This window comes from Gadus macrocephalus, chromosome 4, assembly GCF_031168955.1.
Source record: "Gadus macrocephalus chromosome 4, ASM3116895v1".
NCBI classification, from domain to species: Eukaryota; Metazoa; Chordata; class Actinopteri; order Gadiformes; family Gadidae; genus Gadus; species Gadus macrocephalus.
This window is the reverse complement of record NC_082385.1, coordinates 1,321,871-1,345,702: the sequence shown is the minus strand read 5'-3', so window position 1 is coordinate 1,345,702 and position 23,832 is coordinate 1,321,871. Positions and strand designations below refer to the sequence as shown.

General features: G+C 43.8%; 1 protein-coding gene across 24 annotated transcripts; it reads right to left on the bottom strand.

The window, feature by feature from the left end:
* Nucleotides 1-1,989: 1,989 nt before the first annotated feature.
* On the bottom strand, nucleotides 1,990-23,325 carry LOC132454885 (NACHT, LRR and PYD domains-containing protein 3-like). 24 transcript variants are annotated; one of them, XM_060048436.1, is made up of 15 exons: nucleotides 23,159-23,325; nucleotides 18,695-18,791; nucleotides 18,367-18,483; nucleotides 18,176-18,289; nucleotides 17,985-18,101; nucleotides 17,794-17,910; nucleotides 17,602-17,718; nucleotides 17,440-17,506; nucleotides 17,059-17,287; nucleotides 12,205-14,041; nucleotides 7,688-7,861; nucleotides 6,538-6,711; nucleotides 3,494-3,667; nucleotides 3,276-3,322; nucleotides 1,990-2,596 (listed from the first exon to the last, which is right to left on the bottom strand). In XM_060048436.1, exons 2-15 carry the CDS (start codon nucleotides 18,775-18,777, stop codon nucleotides 2,049-2,051), a joined length of 3,915 nt encoding a protein of 1,304 aa, XP_059904419.1. In that variant the 5' UTR covers nucleotides 18,778-18,791; nucleotides 23,159-23,325; the 3' UTR covers nucleotides 1,990-2,048. The 24 variants fall into 24 exon arrangements, with proteins under 24 accessions (XP_059904419.1, XP_059904420.1, XP_059904418.1 ...); XM_060048437.1 differs by lacking the exon at nucleotides 23,159-23,325 and having other exon boundaries at nucleotides 12,205-12,544; nucleotides 12,596-14,041; nucleotides 18,695-19,004; XM_060048435.1 differs by lacking the exon at nucleotides 23,159-23,325 and having other exon boundaries at nucleotides 17,602-17,715; nucleotides 18,695-19,005.
* Nucleotides 23,326-23,832: the final 507 nt, after the last annotated feature.

The following is a 23,832-nucleotide window of genomic DNA, read 5'->3' as shown; positions in this document are numbered from 1 at the left end:
TTGATAGGTCACTAGACTAGTACACGCTACGAGACCTGCAGTATCGCACGAGGAGGCTCGACCGTGACGTGCTCGAAGACTGAGGTGGTTCTGGGATAACTTCACTAGAAAACGCTTCATTCAATTCTATGTGGTAGACCCATCTTTTTTACAACTAAATGTTGACCTTTAAATAGTCACCTTGGGTTGATTATGGTCACAGAAAAGATTTGTCTTTCAAGTGTTTGTTTAACATTCATGGAAGAAAAGAAGACATTCTTAGTTGAATTTAATTCAATTGATTTCAATTCACAGTACTTAATCAATTGAAGGCAGGTGGTTTTGCAATCAGGCATGGACGCCGAACATACACAACTACAGTTTTTCTCAGTCGCTTTGGTTCATTTCTCAGATCAGAATTGAAATTCTCAAAACTACCTGTTCAATCTTCACATCATTGTCTGTGTCGCTTGTGCACATCAAAAAATAAGTTTCTCCTTTCTTTGAAGAAGTTGCAAATGCTTTGGTATTCATGAAAATGATTATGTATAATTCTCTGCTCTTCCCTACACTATTAATTGCTTGTGTCATGTTGATCAAAATATAATGTAATGGGTCTCTAACTCTCTATTGAATAGTCTCACGCCCACAACATTTAGGCATTAGTTCATTGCATAAGTCTTTACATGAAAAATGGTTGAACAAGTTGTCATAATATGTCAAGCATATTTATATACATTTCCATTAGACTTTTTTCTAAATCTGTCTTGAATTGGTAACTTGCTACCAGGTGAATCTTGACTTTCTATAAAGAGGGAAAATGTGTGAAGTGTTAGATCAACCAACGATCAACCAGTTTACTGGAATAGCTCAAAGGTGCATCTCATGAACCATGAACTGGCTAGTATATATATAGCTGGAGCACAGCACAATCTTACATTGTCTGACAATGGAAGGACAAGGAATTGGACGGGGTCAACAGCCACAGAGAAGAAGAAGAGGAAGAGGAGTGAGGCTGCGTGAGAATGAGAATTTCTGGCACAACAGATAGGAACGTTAGGAGGTTTAGGAATACTGCACTGTAATTCCCAGAGCAATGGATTTACAGTTTACCCAAAGGAGATTGTCCTTTGTTCACATTTCTAGCAATGACATGGTCTTTCAACAAATTAAAGTACAAACAGTCAAAGCGTAAATGTGAACCTTGTCCAGTCTCTTGCAATCAATCTCCCACATACAGGTGTAACTTACAATTTACAATAATTGTCTTAAAAACTTTAGCCACAGTTTTCATCAGAACATCCCTCCAGAGTACACTGTTATATTGACAGCATGACTAAGCAATTTCACTGTCTTATCCGTACACAATGACACAAGCACTTGTCATTCTGATGGCACTGACATGTTCATTGACACAGATATTTACTTTTGAGAGATGAACTAACGACTTTTAGCAAGAGACTGGCTTTTGGAAATGTTTTTTCTTATTCTGATTGCTGAAGTACTTGCCAATGGGGGTTGCTACTTACTACAGGTAACACTTTGCTGATATCACACATTATAGTGAAACAGGAGAGAGAGAGGTGGGGACTCGAGTCTGAGACTCGAGTCGCACTTAAGTCGCACAAACGGTGACTTCAGACTTGACTTGCGAAAACGTCTGTCTGAAGTCCACCCTCACCCCCCTCACCCTCACCTCCCCTCCCCCTCCCCCCTCAGCCCCTCCCTCCCTCCCACACCCCCCCACGCTCACCCCCCCTCAGCCCCCTCACCCCCCTCCCCCTCAGCCCTCCACCACCCCACCCTCAGCTCCGCCCTCACCCTCACCCAGCCCCAGTGTGTGTGTCTACAACCGACACAGAGAACGTCTTCCCACCCAAATCCCAGGGAGGGTGAAGGAGGAAGGTGTGGATCAGCCCCACCTCAACCCCCCCTCAGTCCCATCACCCTCAGCCCCGTCACCCTCAGCCCCCCCCCCCGTCACCCCCACTCCCCCTGCCTCCCCCAGCCGACCTCACGCACCCTTTATGTGTGTGCGTGTGCATGTGTGTGCGTGTGCGTGTGTGTGTCTACAACCAACACAGAGACACTGAGGACCCCCTCTCTAACCAAAACCCAGGGAGGAGGTCCTCCCGGGTGAACGTGGACCTGAAGGTGTGGATGTGTGTCAGTGTGTCTGAGGACCCTCCTCCACCTGGGAACACTCTGTAGAAGGACAGAGAGCCAGCAGGCCGGTCCAGATACACTCCTACTCTGGTGGAGCCAGCGGGGGAGAGACGGAGGGCTCTTCTACTATTGTACCAGGTAGTGTAAACATCATGATCACAATCAAGCCTCCAGGACTTTTTGTTCCTTCCAAGCCGGCTGTCACCATCCCCTCCTCTCCTTGTGATTCCTCTGTATGTCACTCCTATCTCAACAGTTCCTTTCCACTCTACCTCCCAGTAACAGCGGCCAGTCAGAGCCTCTCTACCCAACACCTGGTGCCAGAAGTCAAATCTCTCTAGGTGATCCGGATACGACTGGTCCTTTCCAACCAGCGTCACCTTCCTGTTGTCCTCAGACATAGAAAGATAACTGTAGGCCGTGTTGGGGTCCAGTGTGAGTTCACAGGCATCTGAGGGAGAACCAGACAAGATGAGCTCACCCTCACCGCCCCCCTCACCCTCCACCCTCACCCCCCCAACACAACCTCACAAAGGAAAAAAGGACATGCCCATACTGGGACAAAGGACACACCCCTACTGTGACAAAGGACACACCCCTACTGTGACAAAGGAAACGCCCATACCAGGACATTTGTTGGGGGCCACCAGCACAACATGTTGGTCTTTTTGCAGAGTGGGATACTTACATCCCACCACTAGGGGCAGTAGTGCCATCGCTGTGTGCAGTAGAACAATGCTAATCGTCCTGAACTAGCAAGTGGATGTACGGTCGCTCTGCGGGAGAGCCACGTTTTCGGGTTGTCAATAAATAAGTAAAGAGTAAAGTCTGTGTCCGTCTACTTATTGTTAGTATACCCAAAATACTACAGTCTGAGCGCAGATGTTAGCTTCATGATGATTATCATGATAATGTCTGATAATAATCACAACACCACTAACTATCCAATACATAATATAACAATGTAATACCTGCTGGGTTTTATACACACCGGTTTAATTGTGATGGTCGACAGTATTAATATACGTAAAATACATGTCAGCCATCATTTCATCTCACTTCCTTCTGTGTGGATGGACTTTCCATCTTAATAGTGAGTGTGGGATGTGATGAATCAAACAGACACTTACATCTCTGTGGAGCTGGTTTCAGCCTCCACACTCCACCGTGCTCCACACTGGGGGGGAAACAAAATGAGAGCAGCATGTTGAAACATTCACCTTCACCATCTTCCGTCTCATCACGTTACTACACAACATGAGTTGCCTCTTCAAACCACTTCATCTAGCAGCAGCATGAATCCTTGTAGGAGACTTTGTCCCTGAGTGGTGAGCTGTCCTCTCCATACCTGAGAGTGTCCAGTCTCCAGCGTGGATCCTCCAGTCCAGCAGAGAGCAGCGCAGCTCCTGAGTTTCCTGGATGATTGTAGCTCAGGTCCAGCTCTCTCAGATGGGAGGGGTTGGAGCTCAGCGCTGAGGCCAGAGAAGCACAGCCTTCCTGTGTGACCAGGCAGCCAGACAAGCTACACACACACACACACACACACACACACACACACACACACACACACACACACACACACACACACACACACACACACACACACACACACACACACACACACACACAATCCTGTGTTTTTGCAGTCTGCCAAACAGTTTGTGAACGTCCTACTCCAAACACAAGTGGCGTTGCCTTGGTGATGTAGAAGGTCCTTTTATGAAGCACTTCCTGGTCCAGTGAAGGGACACCGGAGGCGAGGTGTGTGTGGATGTGCGGAGCTCCTTCTGGCCAGCGGTTGAAGATGCCACTAGGGATGGGAATCGAGAACCGGTTCTTGTTCAGAACCGGTGCTGAGTCAACCGATTCCTTGGCATCATTAGCAAGCCTGCTTAACGATTCCGTTTATCGGTTCCGGTCGCGGCAAATGCGTCATGACGTCACACACACTGCTTTTGTTTTGGTTCAGAACGCAGCAAACACGGCGCCGCCGAGGAAGAAGCGCATTGTGCGTTCACACCAAACGCGACGGGGCGACAAGATCCCATACAAAGTGAACGTAGAGACGCGTATCGGGCGAATTTTTCGTGAGAGAAAACCGGCGACGAGTTTTTGTCGTGATGACAGCCAATCAGCGTTCAACAGCGTGACAACTGAGTGACATGTGTAACGTAACAGCCAATCAGCGTTCAACCGTCAAACTCAGTGCAGTGCAGTCCGGGATGAACTGCATCATGTAGAAGTGATTGTTGCAGTTTGCGACTCCCGGAGCTCTATATATAATAGTATATAATTGTATATATAATATTACGGCCAACAGCTCTGTGCGCCTCCGGATGGCCGTAGCGTGGGGAGCTCTCATAAGGAATGGGCTTCTCGGGGTTTGTTTACCGGCGTTGCTATGGTTTCCGGTCTTGTGTGTTCCAACGGTTTAATAGGTAGGCCCATCTAATAAATCTCTGTCTAATCAATACTTCATTTTGTTTATGTCAGTTGAATTTTGTTACTAGTTGAATGCAAATGAGCACTGTTAGCATTCCAAAAGCCACAAGCTCTTACTTGACTCTTTTCAGTCTGTGTTTTTAGTTTTATGGCACATAATGATAGCATTTGGGCTTAAAAAGCCAAACTTATATTTTTTTGGTCTAGATTGATTTGAAAATGTACAATTTCCTAATACTTGATGCACTTCTGATCAGATATTCAAGAGATGTAATACAAACAAACACATTTGTACTTATTTCCTCACCCAATGAGAATCGATAAGAGAATCGATAAGGAATCGGATCGATAAGCAGAATCGGAATCGTGAAATTCTTATCAATTCCCATCCCTAACGTCCACATAATATATCAGTGTTGTAGCGCCCCAAGCCCTAGTCTCTATTCCGCTGTGGAGCGAGGTCCACTCAACCACAGGACTTTGGGCTTCTTTATATTTCACTTGATTAAAGTATCACCTTTACCTAGAACTCGGTTAGATTGTACTACCATCTAGATTAAAGATCAATCAGGGAAACCACTAACATGATCAAAAGTATTATTATCAGGGGTGCAAACTGGTGATGGACCAAAAAAGGAGACGACATTTTAATGTCAGAAAACAAATGAAAGATCAGTGCACGGGCCCAGGCCTTCCTGTGATTCATGCTCCGTTCTAACGGTTTAAGTGACTCATTAAAGCAGTCAGTGATGTTCAGACCTGCTGTATGAAGCAGTGTTCACAACAACAACTTAAACTATTAGAATTTAAAATGTGTTCATGTGAAACTTAAAATACATTCAAGATCAGTAACATACAATACCTTACAGTAATATTTGCAAAGCCCCTTTGACAAATAATGTTAATTTTTAATGGCAGCACTCTGGCCATCATCATCTGTTACAAGAGAAAGTTTACTACATAAACGACTGTCCGATAGACTACTTACACGGTGTGAATAGTTGTTTATTTTCATGTGTGGATGGACTAATGATTCGGGAATAGTTCACTCAGAATGCATAATAATGTAGTGGTCTCACCCTATAGTCTGTGGGCCAGGACTGATGCAAAGTCAATCCTGGCCAAGCAGCAGAAGTTAAGTGACAATGTCCCAACATTACTGGCCCGTTTACGTTTATGAGTAGTCTTAATGTCCCTGTTTATAACACAGGGTGCTTTAAGACATTTAGAGTATCCCCACTTCTCCCAGAACCACTACACCACTGCTTACAGCTGTTGAAATACAGCTGGACTTAACTATCAATTAACAAGTATTAATCCTTGGCTTTCCTTATTTATTAGTTCATAATGAATAGAGCTTTAATGAGTTTGTCTCTTCACTGGGTACACAATATAACAATGTTATTCTGTATCCTATTCATATTTGTGCATAAAGAATTAGCAATTTAGATAATGAGTTCTGGATATAGTAAGCTTTAAAACTTGTTTTGTGTGACAATGGCAAGTTTCAAATATATATTTTTATATCTTTTCAGAGACCGTCCAAAAAGTTTCTGTTGAGGCTTTCAGGGGGTCTGAGGTGTCCAACAAGGGGTAAGACCCGCCCAAGACCCCCTGTACTTCACCCTGCTCTAAACTATCACTGTCCCGTATACGGGGGACAGTGGGGGGGCAATATTATTACTTTTGAGTTCATTTTATTTTTATAATTGAAAGGTTGCAGGCATATGGATGTATTAGAATGTCCACCTAAACAACAAGGTGTTACATCTCCAATGATAACAAAGTCATGGATGTGGTCATCACAGGTACTGAGTTATAATTAAGCCATAGATCACTTCAGTCAGTGGTATGTGCTCATTATACCACTGACTGAAGTGATCTATAGCTTTTATACAACGGTTACTATTATGGCAAAACGTAACTGTTTGACCATTGAGTAAAACTGACCTGAGAATTTCCAGTGTACAGTGTGGACTCCCCAGTCCAGCAGAAAGCAAATTCACTCCTGAATCCTGCAGATCATTGGTAGCCAGGTCCAGCTCTCTCAGACTAGAGGAGTTGGAGCTGAGAACTGAGGCCAAAGCTTCACAGCATTTTTCTGACAGATGACAGCCATTCAGCCTTCACACAAACAATAAACACTACATGTTAGGAACTTTGATTCATTTTTAATTTGTTTTATTAGTTTCACTAAATGTCCATACAGCAGATCTTTAAAATATGACTTACTTAGAGGTCAGATAACTAAAGATTTAAAATAACTCTACTTAACTTTACTAAACAACTCTAAAGTCCACCCTACTGTCTGACTACATGGTTCTGAGTAGAATAGGAATGTTATAAAATATACACCTTATACCATCATTAAACAACTGAATCAAACGTACACCTTTTACTCTCATGGCAACACAAATAGAGTGAGATGGAGGTCTTGTGTTTGATAAGATGAGTGGTAATGGCGCTGCGATGCACGCACACTGCCAAGGTTTAGTTCAGTGCTGAGTTAAAGCGCGGCTGTATTGCGGCGCCGGTGTGATCGCTCTATTAGAAAACATGACCCACTTAAGTTCCCATGAAGACATTCTGCTTTGATCAGAAACCAAAACACTGGTTTGTACTTTGTGCAAAGTTGTAATGAAATGTCACAGCAGCACTAGCGCTACTCAAGAGCATGTGAAGAAATGCACTATTCTGGAAGACCCAGAGAAGAAGATAAATCCTTATTTTTGTATATTATCCAATCAGCAGCTGGTTATTATTAGTATGTATGAGATATAGGAGGAGGAGGAGGATGAAGAGTTGGTTGGGGAGGAAAGAGATGTCGAGGCGCCGGCGGTAAAAACAGAAAAAGACCCCCAACTCAATCAAAACATTAAAAACATATTTAAAGTGAGTTATTATCGTTAGCACCCTAACCACATTTTAGGGTGCCACCAAATTAAAAAGTTATTGGCACCAGTAGAAAATGTGTCTTGAGCCCTGAGATGACATTCTACTTATTTATTTATACCTGTTAACTTTCTGGAGGTAAATCTGTTCAATGTCCTCTGATCTAGAACTTGTGGTGTAACTGTTTGAGATATTGTGTAGAACTGACCTGAGAGTTTCCAGTGTACAGTGTGGACTCCCCAGTCCAGCAGAGAGCAGCTTCACTCCTGAATCCTGCAGATCATTGGTACCCAGGTCCAGCTCTCTCAGACTAGAGGAGTTGGAGCTGAGAACTGAGGCCAGAGCTTCACAGCATCTCTCTGACAGATGAGAGCCATTCAGCCTTCACAATAAACACAACATGTTAAGAACTGTGGTTAAAATATCTTACATCTTTTACCGTTAACAGAAATGATGGACAGGTTGAAAACTTTAACTAGAGATGCTTTATTAATTAACTACATTCAATCCATAGATGTTATTATAATAATCAGTGTAACTTTTAACATAATTAAGTTATAATCTTCATCTTTATTAGAAAAGTGTTTTTAGTTTAACTATTGTTTAAAACATTGGATATGTAAGGGATAATCACCGAGAGGCAGGGCAATAAACAGTTCGTCTCGGGCGGTAACCTTCCAAGAGCCGGGCATATCAAACTGTTTATTGCACTGCCTTGAGGTGATTATCCCGTGTATTGTCCTTCTTGCTTGCCAAAATAATAATACAATTCAAATACTTTAATAATTATGCTTTTTCTTATTCGTATTGCATGCTTATTAAATGTATTCTCTGTTTGAGTTAATCTCCCTCAAAAAGTAGTCCCCTTTAATTGCGATCGATTTTGGACACCTCAAAGGGCATTCTCCCGCAGATACCATGGTAAATTGCCAAATAAAAGAAATAAGATCATTCATTTATATTTTCATGCGTTTCACAATCCAAATATAAAGTTTTTCACATGCCATAATTTATTTTCCCTTGTAATGCCTGAGGGTTTGACTAAAACCTGGAACAATCAGTACCCTCCCCTAAGGTACTTATGCAACGGAAACGTTCACTCCTCCAGTAAATAGGACGGACCTTAGCTACGACTTGTCAATGGGAGGTATTCTAGTCCGCTGAGCTATGAGCCTTTATACCACAGATATATATCTATATCTGTTTGCTTAAATGTAAAGGACCTGATACAGTGAACTTCTTTTTCTTTCACAGCCATTTTTAATTTAATTGTATCAAATCCTGCTACTACTCCCAGAAGGTTAGAGACACACTCGTCACCGTCACATGTAAGCTGCGAGGGGCTGAGTGGGAGTTATTGGAAACTGCAATATTAAATTAAACAGAACCCCCCTCAATAGGCCTTTATACAACAACCATGGCGACCCGACGATATGTATTTTTGTGTGATACTGCACGTAGAGAAAGGCAGGAGCTGTTGACAAAAGTCCACAAAAGATTTAAAGGGTAATTCCGGTGTAAAATGGATTTGGGATATGTTTTGTATGATAACGAGTTGAAACGTTGGTTTTGGAGGACAAAAAACGCATGTAGACGCTTTCTTCATTTGGCTGTTTTTAGCCGATTCTATCAAAACGCTATAAACTTGGAACGATGGGGGCACTGGTTATGGTAAAAACTAAATCGGTATTTTAAACCACTTAAAAGGCTAAAAGTAGCATGACACTTCTTTGGTAGTATAATAAGGGTCTTGACATAGAAAAAGAGGCATTGAGAGCTTTGTAAGTGTATAGATTGTTTATTAAAAAGGACATTTTATACACACAATACCATCAGTAGATCACCCGTCTTCGCCATTTAGTTTTTAAGACTCGATAGGTAGATTGACGAAAACAGAGATTGTGACATCCGTCAGCAACACGCAAGCTCTGTGTTCGCCAATCTACTTATCGAGTCTTACAAACAAAATGGCGTTGACGGGTGATCTACTGATGGTATTGTGTGTATAAGATGTCATTTTTAATAAACAATCTGTACACTTACAAAGTTTAGTTTTATATGTTAAGACCCTTATTATACTACGAAAGTAGTGTCAGGCTACTTTTAGCCTTTTAAGTGGTTTAAAATAGCGATTTAGTTTTTACCATAAGCAGTGCCTCCATCGTTTCAAGATTATTAAAAAATTCGGCCGAAAATAGCCCAATAGCGCATTTTCGGTTTTCGGCCGAAATACTTTTATCACCGAAACAACACGGCCGAAACAGAAATTTATGATGACGCAAACAAAAAGCGCGGCCAGCACACGCTTGTCTGAATAAGCGCCAATATGTCTGCGGTGTTGACATTTTTCAATGTTTCTGAGAAAGACCCACGTATAGCGAATTGCAATGCCTTGATTTTAATGAAGTTAGTACACAGTCATAGCCATAAATGCAATGGTACTAGGGTTGTATTACCGAGTATAAACGGTATAAACTTTGAAACTAGGTAAACCATCTTCTCCGTCAACTCTCCTCTCACACTCGGTGAACAGCGTCTGGCAGCGAGCCAATTCTCGGTGACAGCGTCTTATAACGTTCTATATATAATAGTATAATATAATTGTATATATAATATCAAGGCCATAAGCTCTGTGCGCCTCCGGATGGCCGTAGCGCGGGGAGCACTCGTAGGGATTGGGCTACGCAGGGTTTGTTTACCGGCGTTGCTATGGTTACCAGTCTTGCTTGTTCCAACGCTTTATTAGGACTCCTATCTATTAGGTTTGTATATTTATTCAAAAATAAAACAGTGCAAAGACAAACTGCCGAACTTTTAACCCTTTTAACCTAATACCGTATACCGCGGCAACCCTAAATGGTACTAATAATTGTCATAATAATTTCTGGTGTAATTTTCGGTGTTTCGGTTTTCGGCCTTGGTTTCCTCATTTTCGGTTTTCGGTTTCGGCAAAGAATTTTCATTTCGGTGCATCCCTAGTAGTGTGTGTGTGTGTGTGTGTGTGTGTGTGTGTGTGTGTGTGTGTGTGTGTGTGTGTGTGTGTGTGTGTGTGCAGTCAGTCAGCACCCGCCATGGTGGGTGTGAGTGTGTTGTGTTGTGTTTTAAGAGTGGTTGGCTACTTTTTTAGGTGCGCACTACTACCCTCTCTCCAGCATAAGGCCTTTCTACACTGCCAAGCCGGTTCGGTCGAGGCTTGGCACGCCCAGCGATTTCACTGTCTTATTTCAAGTTTCCTGTGTAAAACCGAGGGCGTTGGTTGGTTCTTGGTTCACTGGAGAAGGCGGGGCTGCGCATGGAGTCGACCTCTTGAGAATAATTTGCATATTCCCGAATGTTTTTATTTTTTTATGAATGCAAGAATGAGTTCCCGTCTGAGTGTAGGCTACAAACACGGTTAACTATTTACAAGTGCAAAAACGCCAACAATTCTTTATTTTGCTGACCACATTTGGGTTAGGGACGGGTTAGGGCAGGGGTCGGCAACTGGCGGCCCACGGGCCATTACTGGCCCGCCAGACATAATATCACCGCTCTTAAAATCCCCCGTTCGTCACGGCGCAGGCTTGACGAACGGCTTGGTTCACTGGAGAAGGTGGGGCTATGCACGGAGTCTAGACCACTTTGGAATAATTTCCATGTTCCCGAATGTTTTTATTTTTTTATGAATGAAGTCACCCGCATGCACGAATAGGGTTGAGCACCGAAACCCGGTTCCAGTAGGGAACCGGTTCCGACGTAAACGGTTGTTACGAGATCGAATAAGAACGCACATTTCGGTGCCTCATAACGGTGCCTGGCATTTTTTAACGCCCCCTGCCCCGCCCCCATGGTGTTGCGGCATCAACTTGCGTTAGTGCTGGGTGGTATACCAGTTCACACCGAATAACGGTGTGTATTTTCGGTAGGATATGATTTTTTTATATACCGCCATACCGGTGTATTTGATTACACAACGTTCGGAACGCAGCACCGCGTGACACTGTTTCAGACGGGACCGTTTTCAATGTTGCGCTAAACACGCATGGTACGACTACGACTGCAATATTCTTTATAGTGGACTGGAGTGTGTCACGGCTTTCAAACATATAGGCCTAAACCATAAAGCCTTTGGGCGCCTTGAGACTCGGGACGGACTTGTCAACGTGATCAATGAAATTCGATGAAATTTACGTGATTAGGGCATACACTTGTTTATATGTACGTCTTTTAAGAGTCATCTAGTGCTTGGTAGGCATATGACTAAGCCAGCTGATGGGCCTGCGACGCAGTTCCAGAAGCACTTTCATTAATCAATTCCTTGAACTAGCCTTTGATAAAGGCCTGGCACACCACCTATTGGCTGGAAAAAAAATTATATATTGGCTGGAAAAAATCTATTATTCTGCTTTTATATCGTAGCAATACTTATTTTGTGTTGTTGGTAATATAATAAGTTATCACTGAACGCACAGAGATGTTTTCTATGTTATTATAACTTTTAGTTTCTAGGTTTATGCATATTATCTTGTGTGTATTGTTATACATGTCATTAGTGTACGTACAGATCCGATTTGTATTTTATTATACCTTCTATATTCTATTTTTCTGTATATTATGATACAATTATTATTATACATTTTATTAGGTAACATACAGATATGTTTTGTTAGTTATAATAACTTATATACTCTAGTATTTTCTATATAGTGTTGTGTGTATTGTGTTACATTTTATTAGTGAACTTACAGATACGTTTTAGAGGCTTTGAACACTGGCAGCAGCCTCAGAAGACCCTCCTCTGAAGCTTTATATTTCTTCAGGTCAAACACATCCAGCACCTCTTCTGATGTCAGTAAGATGAAGGCCAGAGCTGACCACTGAGCAGGAGAGAGAGATTTACTGGGGAGTCTTTCTGATGTCAGGTACTTCTGGATCTCCTCCACTAGAGACCGGTCGTTCAGCTCATTCAGACAGTGGAATAGATTGATGCTTCTCTCTGGAGAGAGATCTCCAGCAAACTTCTCCTTGATGTAAGACTCTGTTTTCTTCTTGGTTTGTGAGCCCCTTCCTGTCTGTCCTAGCAGATCTTGTTTAATTGGAGCGATCTGTGATCTTCTCCCAGTCTGTCCCAGCAGACCTCGTAGGACAATCTGATTGGTCTCCAGAGAGAGGCCCAGGAGGAAGCGGAGGAACAAGTCCAGGTGTCCGTTCTCACTCTGCAAGGCCTTGTCCACAGCACTCTGGTAGAGGTGGAGGAGTTTATCTTCCCTGGATATTGGCTCTTCTTCTGAGAGCAGATTTACCCCAGTGTTGATAAAGGACCAAAAGACATAAAGGGCAGCCAGAAACTCCTGCATGCTCAAATGGACAAAGCAGAACACCTTGTCCTGGTGCAGCCCACACTCCTCTTTAAAGATCTGGGTGAACACTCCTGAGTACACTGAGGCTGCTATGATATCAATGTCACACTCTGCCAGTTCTGCCTCGTAGAAGATCAGATTGCCTTCGTCCAGCTGGTTAAAAGCCAGTTTTCCCAGAGAAACAATGATCTCCCTGCTCTCTGAACTCCAGTTTGGATCTGTTTCAGCTCTCCCATGGTACTTCCTGTCCCCCTGTATGGAAAGAACCCTCAGGAAGTGGCTGTACATCTGAGTCACGGTCTTTGGCATCACTTCTCCTATCTGGGATGCTTTGAAGCAGTCCTCCAGAACTGTAGCAGTGATCCAACAGAAGACTGGGATGTGACACATGATGTGCAGGCTTCGTGATTTCTTGATGTGGGAGATGATTGTGCTGGCCAGCGTCTCGTCTTTGAATCTCTTCCTGAAGTAGTCCTCCTTCTGTGGGTCGGTGAACCCTCTCACCTCTGTCACCATGTCAACACACTCAGCAGGGATCTGATTGGCTGCCGCAGGGCGTGTGGTTATCCAGATGAGAGCGGAGGGAAGCAGGTTGCCCCTGATGATATTTGTCAGCAGCATGTCCACTGAGGTGGACTTTGTGACATCAGTCCAGATCGGGTTGTTCTGGAAGTCCAGAGGAAGTCGACACTCATCCAGACCATCCAAGATGAAGACAACTTGGAACCGGTGGAATCTGCAGATTCCTGCTTCTTTGGTCTCAATAAAGAAGTGATGAAGCAGTTCCACCAAGCTAAACTCTTTCTCTTTCAGTAAATTCAACTCTCTGAAAGTGAGGAGAAATGTGAAGTGTATGTCCTGGTTGGTTTCACCTTCAGCCCACTCCAGAGTGAACTTGTGTGTTAAGACGGTTTTACCAATGCCGGCCACTCCAGTTGTCATTAATGTCCTGATTGGTTGATCTTGTCCAGGTAAGGGTTTAAAGATGTCCTCACATCTGATTGGTGTTTCCTCCTTGTCTGGTTTCCTGGAAGATGTTTCAATCAGTCTGACCTCATGTTCCTTGTTGACCTCTCCACTGCCTCTCTGTGTGATGAAGATCTCTGTGTAGAACTCATTCAGATGTGTTGAATGTCCTGCATTAGCGATTCCCTCAAACACACACTTGAACTTCTTCTTCAAATGAGACTTGATTTTCTGTTGGCACTCGACAGCAGCAGATCCTAAAACAGAAAACAACAGTAGACATCAGTTAGTGGAAGGTGACATCCGTGGAACCAGGTCAATATTTCCTACTAAATTATCAACTTCATGATATTTAGTGGCTTCATTACTTCTGGTCGGGGATGCTGGTCGTGACAAGGACAGCATGTTACAGATTCAAAAAGTTCAGGACTATTTCGATATTTTCACAGCAGTATGATTGGTCTAATGGTAGTAATAATGATAGTTAATCAGTGTCAAGTAACTTGTTATTCTGATGACAGGGTAGTGTTGCATCTCTTCAACTGAGTTATTCTGCTGTTGATCTGCAGAATAATGCTTAACATTCTCTTAACGGATACCCCCACAATAACCCTAGTTATCTGGATCAAACCACTTAACCCGATGCCCCCACAATAACTAAGGATGGGAATCGAGAACCGGTTCTTGTTCAGAACCGGTGCCGAGTCAACCGATTCCTTGGAATCATTAGCAAGCCTGCTTAACGATTCCGCTTATCGGTTCCGGTCGCGGCAAATGCGTCATGAAGTCCCACACACGCTGTTTTGTTTTGGTTCAGAACGCAGCAAACATGCGCCGCCGAGGAAGAAGCGCATTGTGCGTTCACACCAAACGCGACGGGGCGACAAGATCCCATACAAAGTGAACGTAGAGACTAGGGATGGGCATAATTAATCGATGCTCGATAATTGATCGTTAAGAAATGCGTCGATCAATTTATATTGTTATCGATCAAAAGGACGTTGTGTTGCATACTGTGAGTCTTGAAGCATTTAATTGAATATAACCCTGCCGACTGGTGGAAAGTGAATGGAAGAAGGTTCCCCAGGCTGTCAAAGTTAGCGCGACAATACCTCTGCATCCCCGCAACTTTGGTCCCGTCAGAGCGGGTGTTTTCTGCTGCTGGACTGACAGTTACAAGGCTGCGTTCGCGTCTGACCCCCGAGCATGTTAACATGCTTATATTCCTAAACAAAAATATGTAGGCTGGAGTTACTGTATTCTATGGACAGTAGGGACAGTCACCACCGTATGTGAGTCGCTCTTTTCTTTCTTAATGTGTTGACTCTCGCTCCTGCTTGGTGCCTCTTGGAGTCGTTACATTTTGCCAAAACTGTGATATTTTAGCAACAAGTCCAGCCTTATATATGTTCAATAAGGTATTGCTTTTAGATAGACTAGTTCATGCAATTGTTTGTAAATGGGTGGCTCATCTTTTTGTTGCGAGCCTTTTCCGCGCGCCGGCTGCAGGCATTATATGTCGGCCTTTCCCCCCCCTTTTTTTTCATAACAGTTATACAGTTTAATGCCCACTTTTAGCCTACTGCCTTTGTTTGATTATTGTTGTCCGATAAGTTCGCTACTTATTGTAATTGGAATAGGTTACAGATTTAGTCTTGTTGAATCGTTTCCAAACCTTTAAGAGCGCCTGTAGGCGCATTGTTCGGACTTTACGAGCGCCGCATAGGCCTATAACCTATAATGCCTGTATTTATTATTTTAAAACTGTTAAACAGTTGTAGGTCTTCAAGTTAACTGTATTGTATTAATTTTGGCCCATACATTATTGTTGGAATAAAGATTTCATTGATAAAAACATTAGAAAAAAAACATAGAAAAAAGTTAATGATTAATCGATAATTGATCGATAACTCTAGCGATGCTCGATCAAGAAAATTTCTTCAAATGCCCATCCCTAGTAGAGACGCTTATCGGGCGAATTTTTCGCGAGAGAAAACCGGCGACAAGTTTTGATTTGTCGCGCCACACTTTCGCCGTGCACAGGCGAGCGCGTTCACGAGGATTTGTGCCGCGAGGATTTATGACGCGAATTTCGCGTGATGACAGCCAATCAGCGTTCTACAGCGTGACCACTGAGTGACATGTGTAACATAATAGCCAATCAGTGTTCAACCGTCAAACTCAGTGCAGTGCAGTCCGGGGTGAACTGCAGCATGGAGGAGAAAGTGATTGTTGCCGTTTGCGACTCCCGGAGCTCTATGTATAATAGTATATAATATAATATAATTGTATATATAATATCACGGCCAAAAGCTCTGTGCACCTCCGGATGGCCGTAGCGCGGGGAGCTCTCATAGGGATTGGGCTTCTCAGGGTTTGTTTACCGGCGTTGCTATGGTTTCCGGTCTTGTGTGTTCTAAAGGTTTATTAGGTAGGCCCATCTAATAAATCTCTGTCTAATCAATACTTCATTCACTGCCTCTTCCGTGGTCATTACAATATTATGAATGGACTGCGTCGGGTCCTCCAACGTCTCTCCCTCTTCCACAAAAGGTAAAGACATGCAATGGTGGTTATCTTGTTGTGGCGCGACAAATTCGACAAAACTTGCACAGCGACAGATTATGATTTGTGGCGCGACAAAACTTCGGCGACAGCGTGAACGGGCAGTGAATGCAAATGAGCACTGTTAGTATTCCAAAAGGCACAAGCTCTTACTTGACTGTTTTCAGTCTGTGTTTTTAGTTTTATTGCACATAATGATGGCATTTGGGCTTAAAAAGCCAAACATATACTTTTTTGTCTAGACCAATTGATGTGAAAATGTACAATTTCCTAATACTAGACGCACTTCTGATCAGATATTAAAGAGATTTAATACAAAGAAACACATTTGTACTTATTTTCTCACCCAATGAGAATCGATAAGAGAATCGATAAGGAATCGGATCGATAAGCAGAATCTGAATCGTAAAATTCTTATCAATTCCCATCCCTAACAATAACCCTACATACTATTTGGATCAAACCATTTAACCTGATACCCTCACAATAAGCCTACATATCTGGATCAAACCATTTAACCTGATACCCCCACAAAAACCCTACATATCTGGATATACGATGAAACCTGAAAGTCTATTTTTACTTTTTTCTATCTCTTTTTTCTGAGTCTTTTTCAAAATAAAATTATATTTAGTTTCAAAGAAAAGTTTTTTACTGCTCTGTTTTCAAAATAAGAGTATTTTCTTTCTTCAAAATAAGAGTCTCTTACCGCCCCACAGTGTGTCGGCCAGTTCCTCCTGGTTCATCTCCATCAGGCAGAGCTTTGTGATGTCCACCACTCCCTGTATGGCGCGCCACCTCTGCTCCTCCTTCTTACTATCCACCTCCTCCTCCTCCTCCCTCTGACTCTCTGAGCATTGTGGGTAATCTGGGAAGTAAACCTTCCAGAGCTTCTTCAGCTCCTTGTCTAGAAAAGCGTGCGCGTTCTCCTCAGCCCTCTGGAACAGAACAAACATCAAGGAGAACTTTACTCTGAACTAACCGAGGACATCAAAAGCATCTTTCCTGGATTCACGTCCCGCTGGACAAGAGATACTTTTTAATGTTCATGGAGAGCTGCAGTCAAACGCCTTGGTGGACATTTACACACCTTGATCAGCTCTGTTTGATGCTGCTGTAGAGACTGAGCACTGGTCACCTTTGACCTCTCCTGGTGTCTGTGGGGAACACACACACAATTTTATTTCCCAGTATCAGTAGAGTCTGATAACAACCAACTGGTCTGTTTTCATCGTCTGTTTGAAACCTCTACCTCTCCTCTCTGGAGGGCCGTCCATCTTTAAGCTCAGGAGGTTTATCCATAGAGTGGTCACTCTTCATGGAGACACAGCTGGGTCCAGGGGAGTCGGCTCTCTCCTGCTGGACTCTTCTAGAAAAAACAAGAACCAGGATTTATGGACGTTTGATAGAAGCTGTATCTTTATGATCTCTGGTAAATCCTCACCTCTTCTTAATAGACTGATTTCCTTCTTTAAACCTAACAGGATGATCCATAGACCAGTCACTCTTCAAGGAGACACAGCTGGGTCCAGGGGAGTCTGCTCTCTCCTGCTGGACTCTTCTAGAAAAACAAGAACCAGGATTTATGGACGTTTGATAGAAGCTGTATCTTTATGATCTCTGGTAAAGCCTCACCTCTTCTTAATAGACTGATTTCCTTCTTTAAACCTAACAGGATGATCCATAGACCAGTCACTCTTCATGGAGACACAGCTGGGTCCAGGGGAGTCTGCTCTCTCCTGCTGGACTCTTCTAGAAAAACAAGAACCAGGATTTATGGACGTTTGATAGAAGCTGTATCTTTATGATCTCTGGTAAATCCTCACCTCTTCTTAATAGACTGATTTCCTTCTTTAAACCTAACAGGATGATCCATAGACCAGTCACTCTTCAAGGAGACACAGCTGGGTCCAGGGGAGTCTGCTCTCTCCTGCTGGACTCTTCCAGAAAAACAAGAACCAGGATTTATGGACGTTTGATAGAAGCTGTATCTTTATGATCTCTGGTAAATCCTCACCTCTTCTTAATAGACTGATTTCCTTCTTTAAACCTAACAGGATGATCCATAGACCAGTCACTCTTCAAGGAGACACAGCTGGGTCCAGGGGAGTCTGCTCTCTGCTGCTTCTCTGGGCTTCCACACACACACACACACACACACACACACACACACACACACACACACACACACACACACACACACACACACACACACACACACACACACACACACACACACACACACACACACACATATTTTACTCAGACTAATGATGGAGTCATGATGCATCACTGCTGAGCTCTGAGATGGACAACAGTCACAGACAGAGAGATCCCCTTCTTACCTCTTAGCTTTGCTCTGGCGGCCATGTTCCCCAGACAGAGTGGTCTTAGAGGTAGGACAGCCCTCCTCTCTCTCCTCATCCATAGTAGACTGGAGACCTGGACACAAACACAACTCATCCATCACATCATTTGCCTTTTGAACTTTAGCTGTTGAGAGAGAAGATCATTGTGACTGCGTCACACTAAAGCATTATGGACGTCATAGACCATCAATATGAACCCCACAACATAACCACACTGCCCTCACTACAGTACAGATGTGTGCAGCAGATGAGAACTGAGATGAAGAATTGAAAGCGTTGGAGACTGCAACTGTGTTGTAACTGTAACTTAAGCTACACGTTAGAATAATTTCTCCACTAGAAGTCTGAATTCTGTCACTTTACTGAACCACAGATTCCATATAAATTAACTGGTGAAGCTCAAAACATCGATAGGGCATCCTCTTATGACCAACAAGTCTATTTCTCTCCCTCCATGGCTGTGATTCATTTAAGCCAAAGGAATCAAGTCTAGATCCACAGGGTGTCATGGTCTGTCGGTTGTCTTGTCTTGTTTTGGTTACCTGTTTTACTTTGGTATCGGTCTTGTTTCTCCCCATGTCAGGTTTCCCTCCTGTGTGATTACTGCTCCCTCCCCTAATGTGTTTCAGCTGTTACTCGTTGCGTGCCCTGTGTGTTTGGTATTTAAGCCCTTGTCTTTCCTTTGTTCCTTGTCGAATCATTTTAGTTTGTGCTGAGTTGTGTCCTGTGTGTTCCCTGTGTTCCCTGTGTCACCCGTGTTCCTTGCCTTTTGAGTTAATAAATTATCCTTTAACCTGAACTGTCTGCGATTGGGTCCTACCCAGGGGCGGATCTACTGGGGTGGCATGGGGTGGCAACTGCCACCCTAAAAAAAGCCTTGCCACCCCAGCTGCCACCCCAGTTGGCAGCGCAAAATTCATTTTTTTTTTTTTTTTTTGCTTTTACAAGACATTTACAAAAGCGAGTTTTAAAAGTCTGACTGCAAGTGAATGCAACCAGGAAATATTGCCCCATCCCGCCTGCCCCCCCCCCCCCCCCCCTCCCCGAGACTCCCGCCGGCACTGATTTTGAATACAAGGAAGGCGCGAGAGACCTCCAAACGAACGAAGCAAGCGGCGCGGCAGAGAGACTACATTCTTGAGGTAATACTGATCAACCGTCTATCTATAAAGAAATTATAATAATTAGAAAAGAGCAGGGCTGTGTATTACAGAAACATCATAGTTAAAGACTTAAGTTAAGATTGGAATGCCTTAAGGCCGATATATGCTCTGTTTTAGACGTAACGCGTAAGCACGTAAGATACATAACCCCCCCTTGCGCGGTAAAATATCCCCCCTTACGTGCTTAAGTGCGTCGGCCCAAATTCCTGACTATGCGTCTAAAACACTACGGCCCTACGCAGCTCGCAAAGACTGTGATTGGCCAGCTAACCACATCCTTTCAGGAGTCTCACATTTCCGGTTTTACAGCATAATAGCGCCATTTTTAAAAGGCCTGGGCCCGTGACAGAAGCGAATGAAGAATTTTGAAGAAGGAGAAGAAGAAAACACAAGAACGAATTATGATAATTATAAACAGTACCGCGGGAAGTAGGGGTGCTGGGGGTGCTGCCGCACCCCCTGTCTGAGGCCCTGTCTTATCACAGAAAACTATTATTTCTAAAAACTCCGGCCAAAGTGGAGATTTCTGAAAACGCCGGTTATGTGTTGTCGTGTCAACGGGGAGAAACGGGATTTTAGGTTCTGAAGCGTCACATTATGCACCTGGAAATGCTTAACGTCATGTGAGCGCCCGCTGTACCGTATTGGTCTGAATATAAACACAAACCCGACCTATGTTTGGAAAAAAGATTTGAAGACCAGATCTTGTTTTTATAAATAAATAAATTGTATTCATTGAAATAATATACGAAAATTAAAAGGCATAGAATAAAACACTGCATTGCCACTAAACAGTAGTGCAAATAGGCCGTACTGATGTGTACACCAAAGACTATTCCTGACACTCCTCTGCCCCGCTGTGTTCGCTCTGGCTGTGGTCGCTCCGAACTGTTTCGGCCCGTGGCAAAGCGGGTCATCGTCGCTGCTGTCCAAGGCATTTTGAGACGCAGCATTTATTTAATGCTCATATGACCTAGTGCTGAAAAAAAGTTATATGAAAAAGTGTGAGGGGAGCGGTGGCGCGCTAAACTTGTTCTGTGAGCAGCTGGATGTGAACCATGGTGTGAACACAACGATCGATTTTCGACTGTGCGCGCATGCACTGGTGCAATTGAGCTGCGCTGCTGTATATCTTTTTTTATCAATGTAGCGAGTTGCGAGTCTAGTCCAGGCTGAGTTTTTTTTCCAGCACCCCCTGCTGAGAATACGTTTCCGCGGCTATGATTATAAATATAAACAAGCCAGCGATTTCCACTTCCACAGATTCGTTCGTTGCTCCCCCTACTGTTCTGGCGGAGAATCCCCTTGCAACACGCGCAATCCTTAAGGAACCTTACGGGAACCGTAAATCAAAACTTGTCTAAAACAAGTCCCTTGTTTTAGACGTGCTTACGTCTCTGCGTCTAAAACGACCCTAAATAGGCCTTTATAGCTGCATAGCAGGCGCGTGCCGTATGGGCAGGTGGGGCGGCGAACTCCCTGCAAAAGCATTCTCCCAAAAAAATTGTTCCCCAGTAAATCATTGCTCCAAGTTTATTTTTAATAATGTGATTATTCACATTAACTATCTATAGTTTCTGTAGGCTTTCCGACTATTTTTGTTCTGTTGATATCAAATTGATGGTGGCGATTCTAGTTGAGTTTAACGTGTCATGCAATGTGGGGCGGCGGAGCTCAACAACCGCGTCCCTCCGTATGTTTCTCGCATAACCCTGCAGGCTGCAATAAGAATTGCAATCCGCGCTAAAGACGCGCTAACAAACACAAACCCTTCTACACTCAGCTGGTTTTCCTGACCGTTAACTTCATGTGCCTCCTTTTGTATCAACAGTCATTCGATTTGATTATATTAAACTTTATTGTCATTGAACCAAGGTCCAAGGTACTTGGACAACAAAATGCAAGTCATCTTCTGTAAATAATTTACAAATGGCCATCTCTAATCTACTTGGTTGCACACCTGTCTGAACTTTTATAAACCAATATAAGTCATCAATAATTAATAATAAAACAAGCTTCACATCAAGAGCAAAAAAAATAATAAGGTAAACCCAAAAGGTCTTAAATACTTAGAAATTAAAGATATAAAAAAAGAAAGAGAGGGAAATCTTTGATAGCACTTCCCCTGAATCCCCATTTGGCTCTTCCAAGCATGCAGGTAATACACTCTACTTTTGGAGTTATTCTATGTCACCGCACTTTGAGGGTGGCATTGTATGTAAATTATTGGAATCGGTGAATAAAGTGATATTTGCACTCAAGTTGGACTGATGATTGACATCTGATAGGAATATCTCATGGACCAATGCCAACTTATTGTTAACTAAAGTACATATTGCAGCTCTCTTTGCATATATTTTTAGCCCCATACCCCTGCTGGTGTAATAGTGCAGCTGTTTGTTGTAAGGCAGGTGGATTTTGTAATTATTCAGTAATAATTTATTACATTTTGTCTGAAACCTTTTATGTTTAAATGTAAGGCTTTACTCATCCCACAATAAATTAAATATAATGTTATTGAGTCAAAATATCTAAATGTGGGGGCTTTCCAAGTAAATATTGATTAGTATGGCTTTAATTAAATCGGCATACTGTATATACTTCTGCCAGAGGGTGCCACCCCTCAAAATCTCCTGTCCCCCTCTTGCCACCCCATGAATATTTTTCTAGATCCGCCCCTGGTCCTACCTGCCTGCCTGCCTGCTACCCGTGACAGAATGATCCGACCAACATTGGACCCGCTTTTTTGTTGGCGGCTGTGTTGGGGCGTACGTGCAGCGCTGTCGCTTCAAGGCCCGGGTTGGAGGGTGCCTTACGGACTATCAGAGTGGGGGTGTTGAGTGTGGAGTGCCATCCGGTTCAACATTTCTCTCCAGCCCCCGAGCTGACTCCGGTCCCCGAGCCCTGTCCGGTTCCTGAACCCTACTCCTTCCCGAGAGTGCTCCTCTTCCGGATCTTCCAGACATTCCAGAAGGGGCCCGCCCTCTACCTCGTCTTCGCCGCTGCAGGCCTCTGCTTGCCCCCCAGGCCGTCCGCCTGAAGCTCCCTGCCATGCCCTGGTGCATTTTTCTGGCCGCCCGCCTGACATCCCTCCATTCTGCCCATCTACCCTCCAGTTCCCTGGCCAGCCGGTCACCCCGTGCTCTGCCCCAGTTTTTTTTTTTTTCCCTCCTCCTGGCTCCCCTCCACCCACCCTATTTGGATTTGTCTCTTTTTTTGCATGTCGTGGGTCGAAAAGTTCTGTCGGCCTACCCTACCTTACCTTATCTTATCTTACCTTATATTTTCCGTGATTAAAATGCGTCCATGCGGTATAAAGTTAAAACAGATGTTAATGAGGTGAAAGGTTTTCAAAGCGAAGAAAGAAAAGCTCCCCGCTGCGACGAACCATTCAGATGAGGAAGTAAATGAGCTGAACCGCCCCTCGCTGCGGAGCTGAACCGGTTTGACTCACAGAGAGAAATAGTGGAAAGCCGCAGAGAAGAGAGCCACCCCTCTCAGCGCATCTCACGTGTTTTTGAGGAAACCAAAGTTTTCGAAACACACCCACCCACCCACCCACCCACACACCCACACACACACACACACACACACACACACACACGGATCACTGAGCCAACTTATGGCAGAACCTCTGATCCACCATTCGGAACGGGACCCGGATCAGGACCGGGACCGGGACCAGGACTGGGACCAGGATCAGGACCGGGATGGAACCAGGACCAGGACCGGGACCGGGACCGGGACTGGGACCGGGACCGGGACCAGGACCAGAACCAGAACCAGAACCAGGACCAGGACCCGGACCAGGACCAGGACTGGGACCAGGACTAGGTCTAGGACTAACATCAGATTTCTATATATATACTGTATATACATAAACACATATATATACTGTCTGTATATATATCTATACAGTATACTGTTTATGTATCCACACAGTACTTTTGC

Excerpts from the sequence above, each read along its gene's own strand:
- LOC132454885 (XM_060048431.1), bottom strand. The coding sequence starts at position 18,816 with ATGGATGAGTTGTGTTTGTGTCCAGGTCTCCAGTCTACTATGGATGAG. Across the intron at positions 18,484-18,694 it reads CGCCAGAGCAAAGCTAAGAG|CCCAGAGAAGCAGCAGAGAG; the intron begins GTAAGAAGGGGA and ends TGTGTGTGGAAG. Across the intron at positions 17,507-17,601 it reads CGGCCCTCCAGAGAGGAGAG|ACACCAGGAGAGGTCAAAGG; the intron begins GTAGAGGTTTCA and ends TGTTCCCCACAG.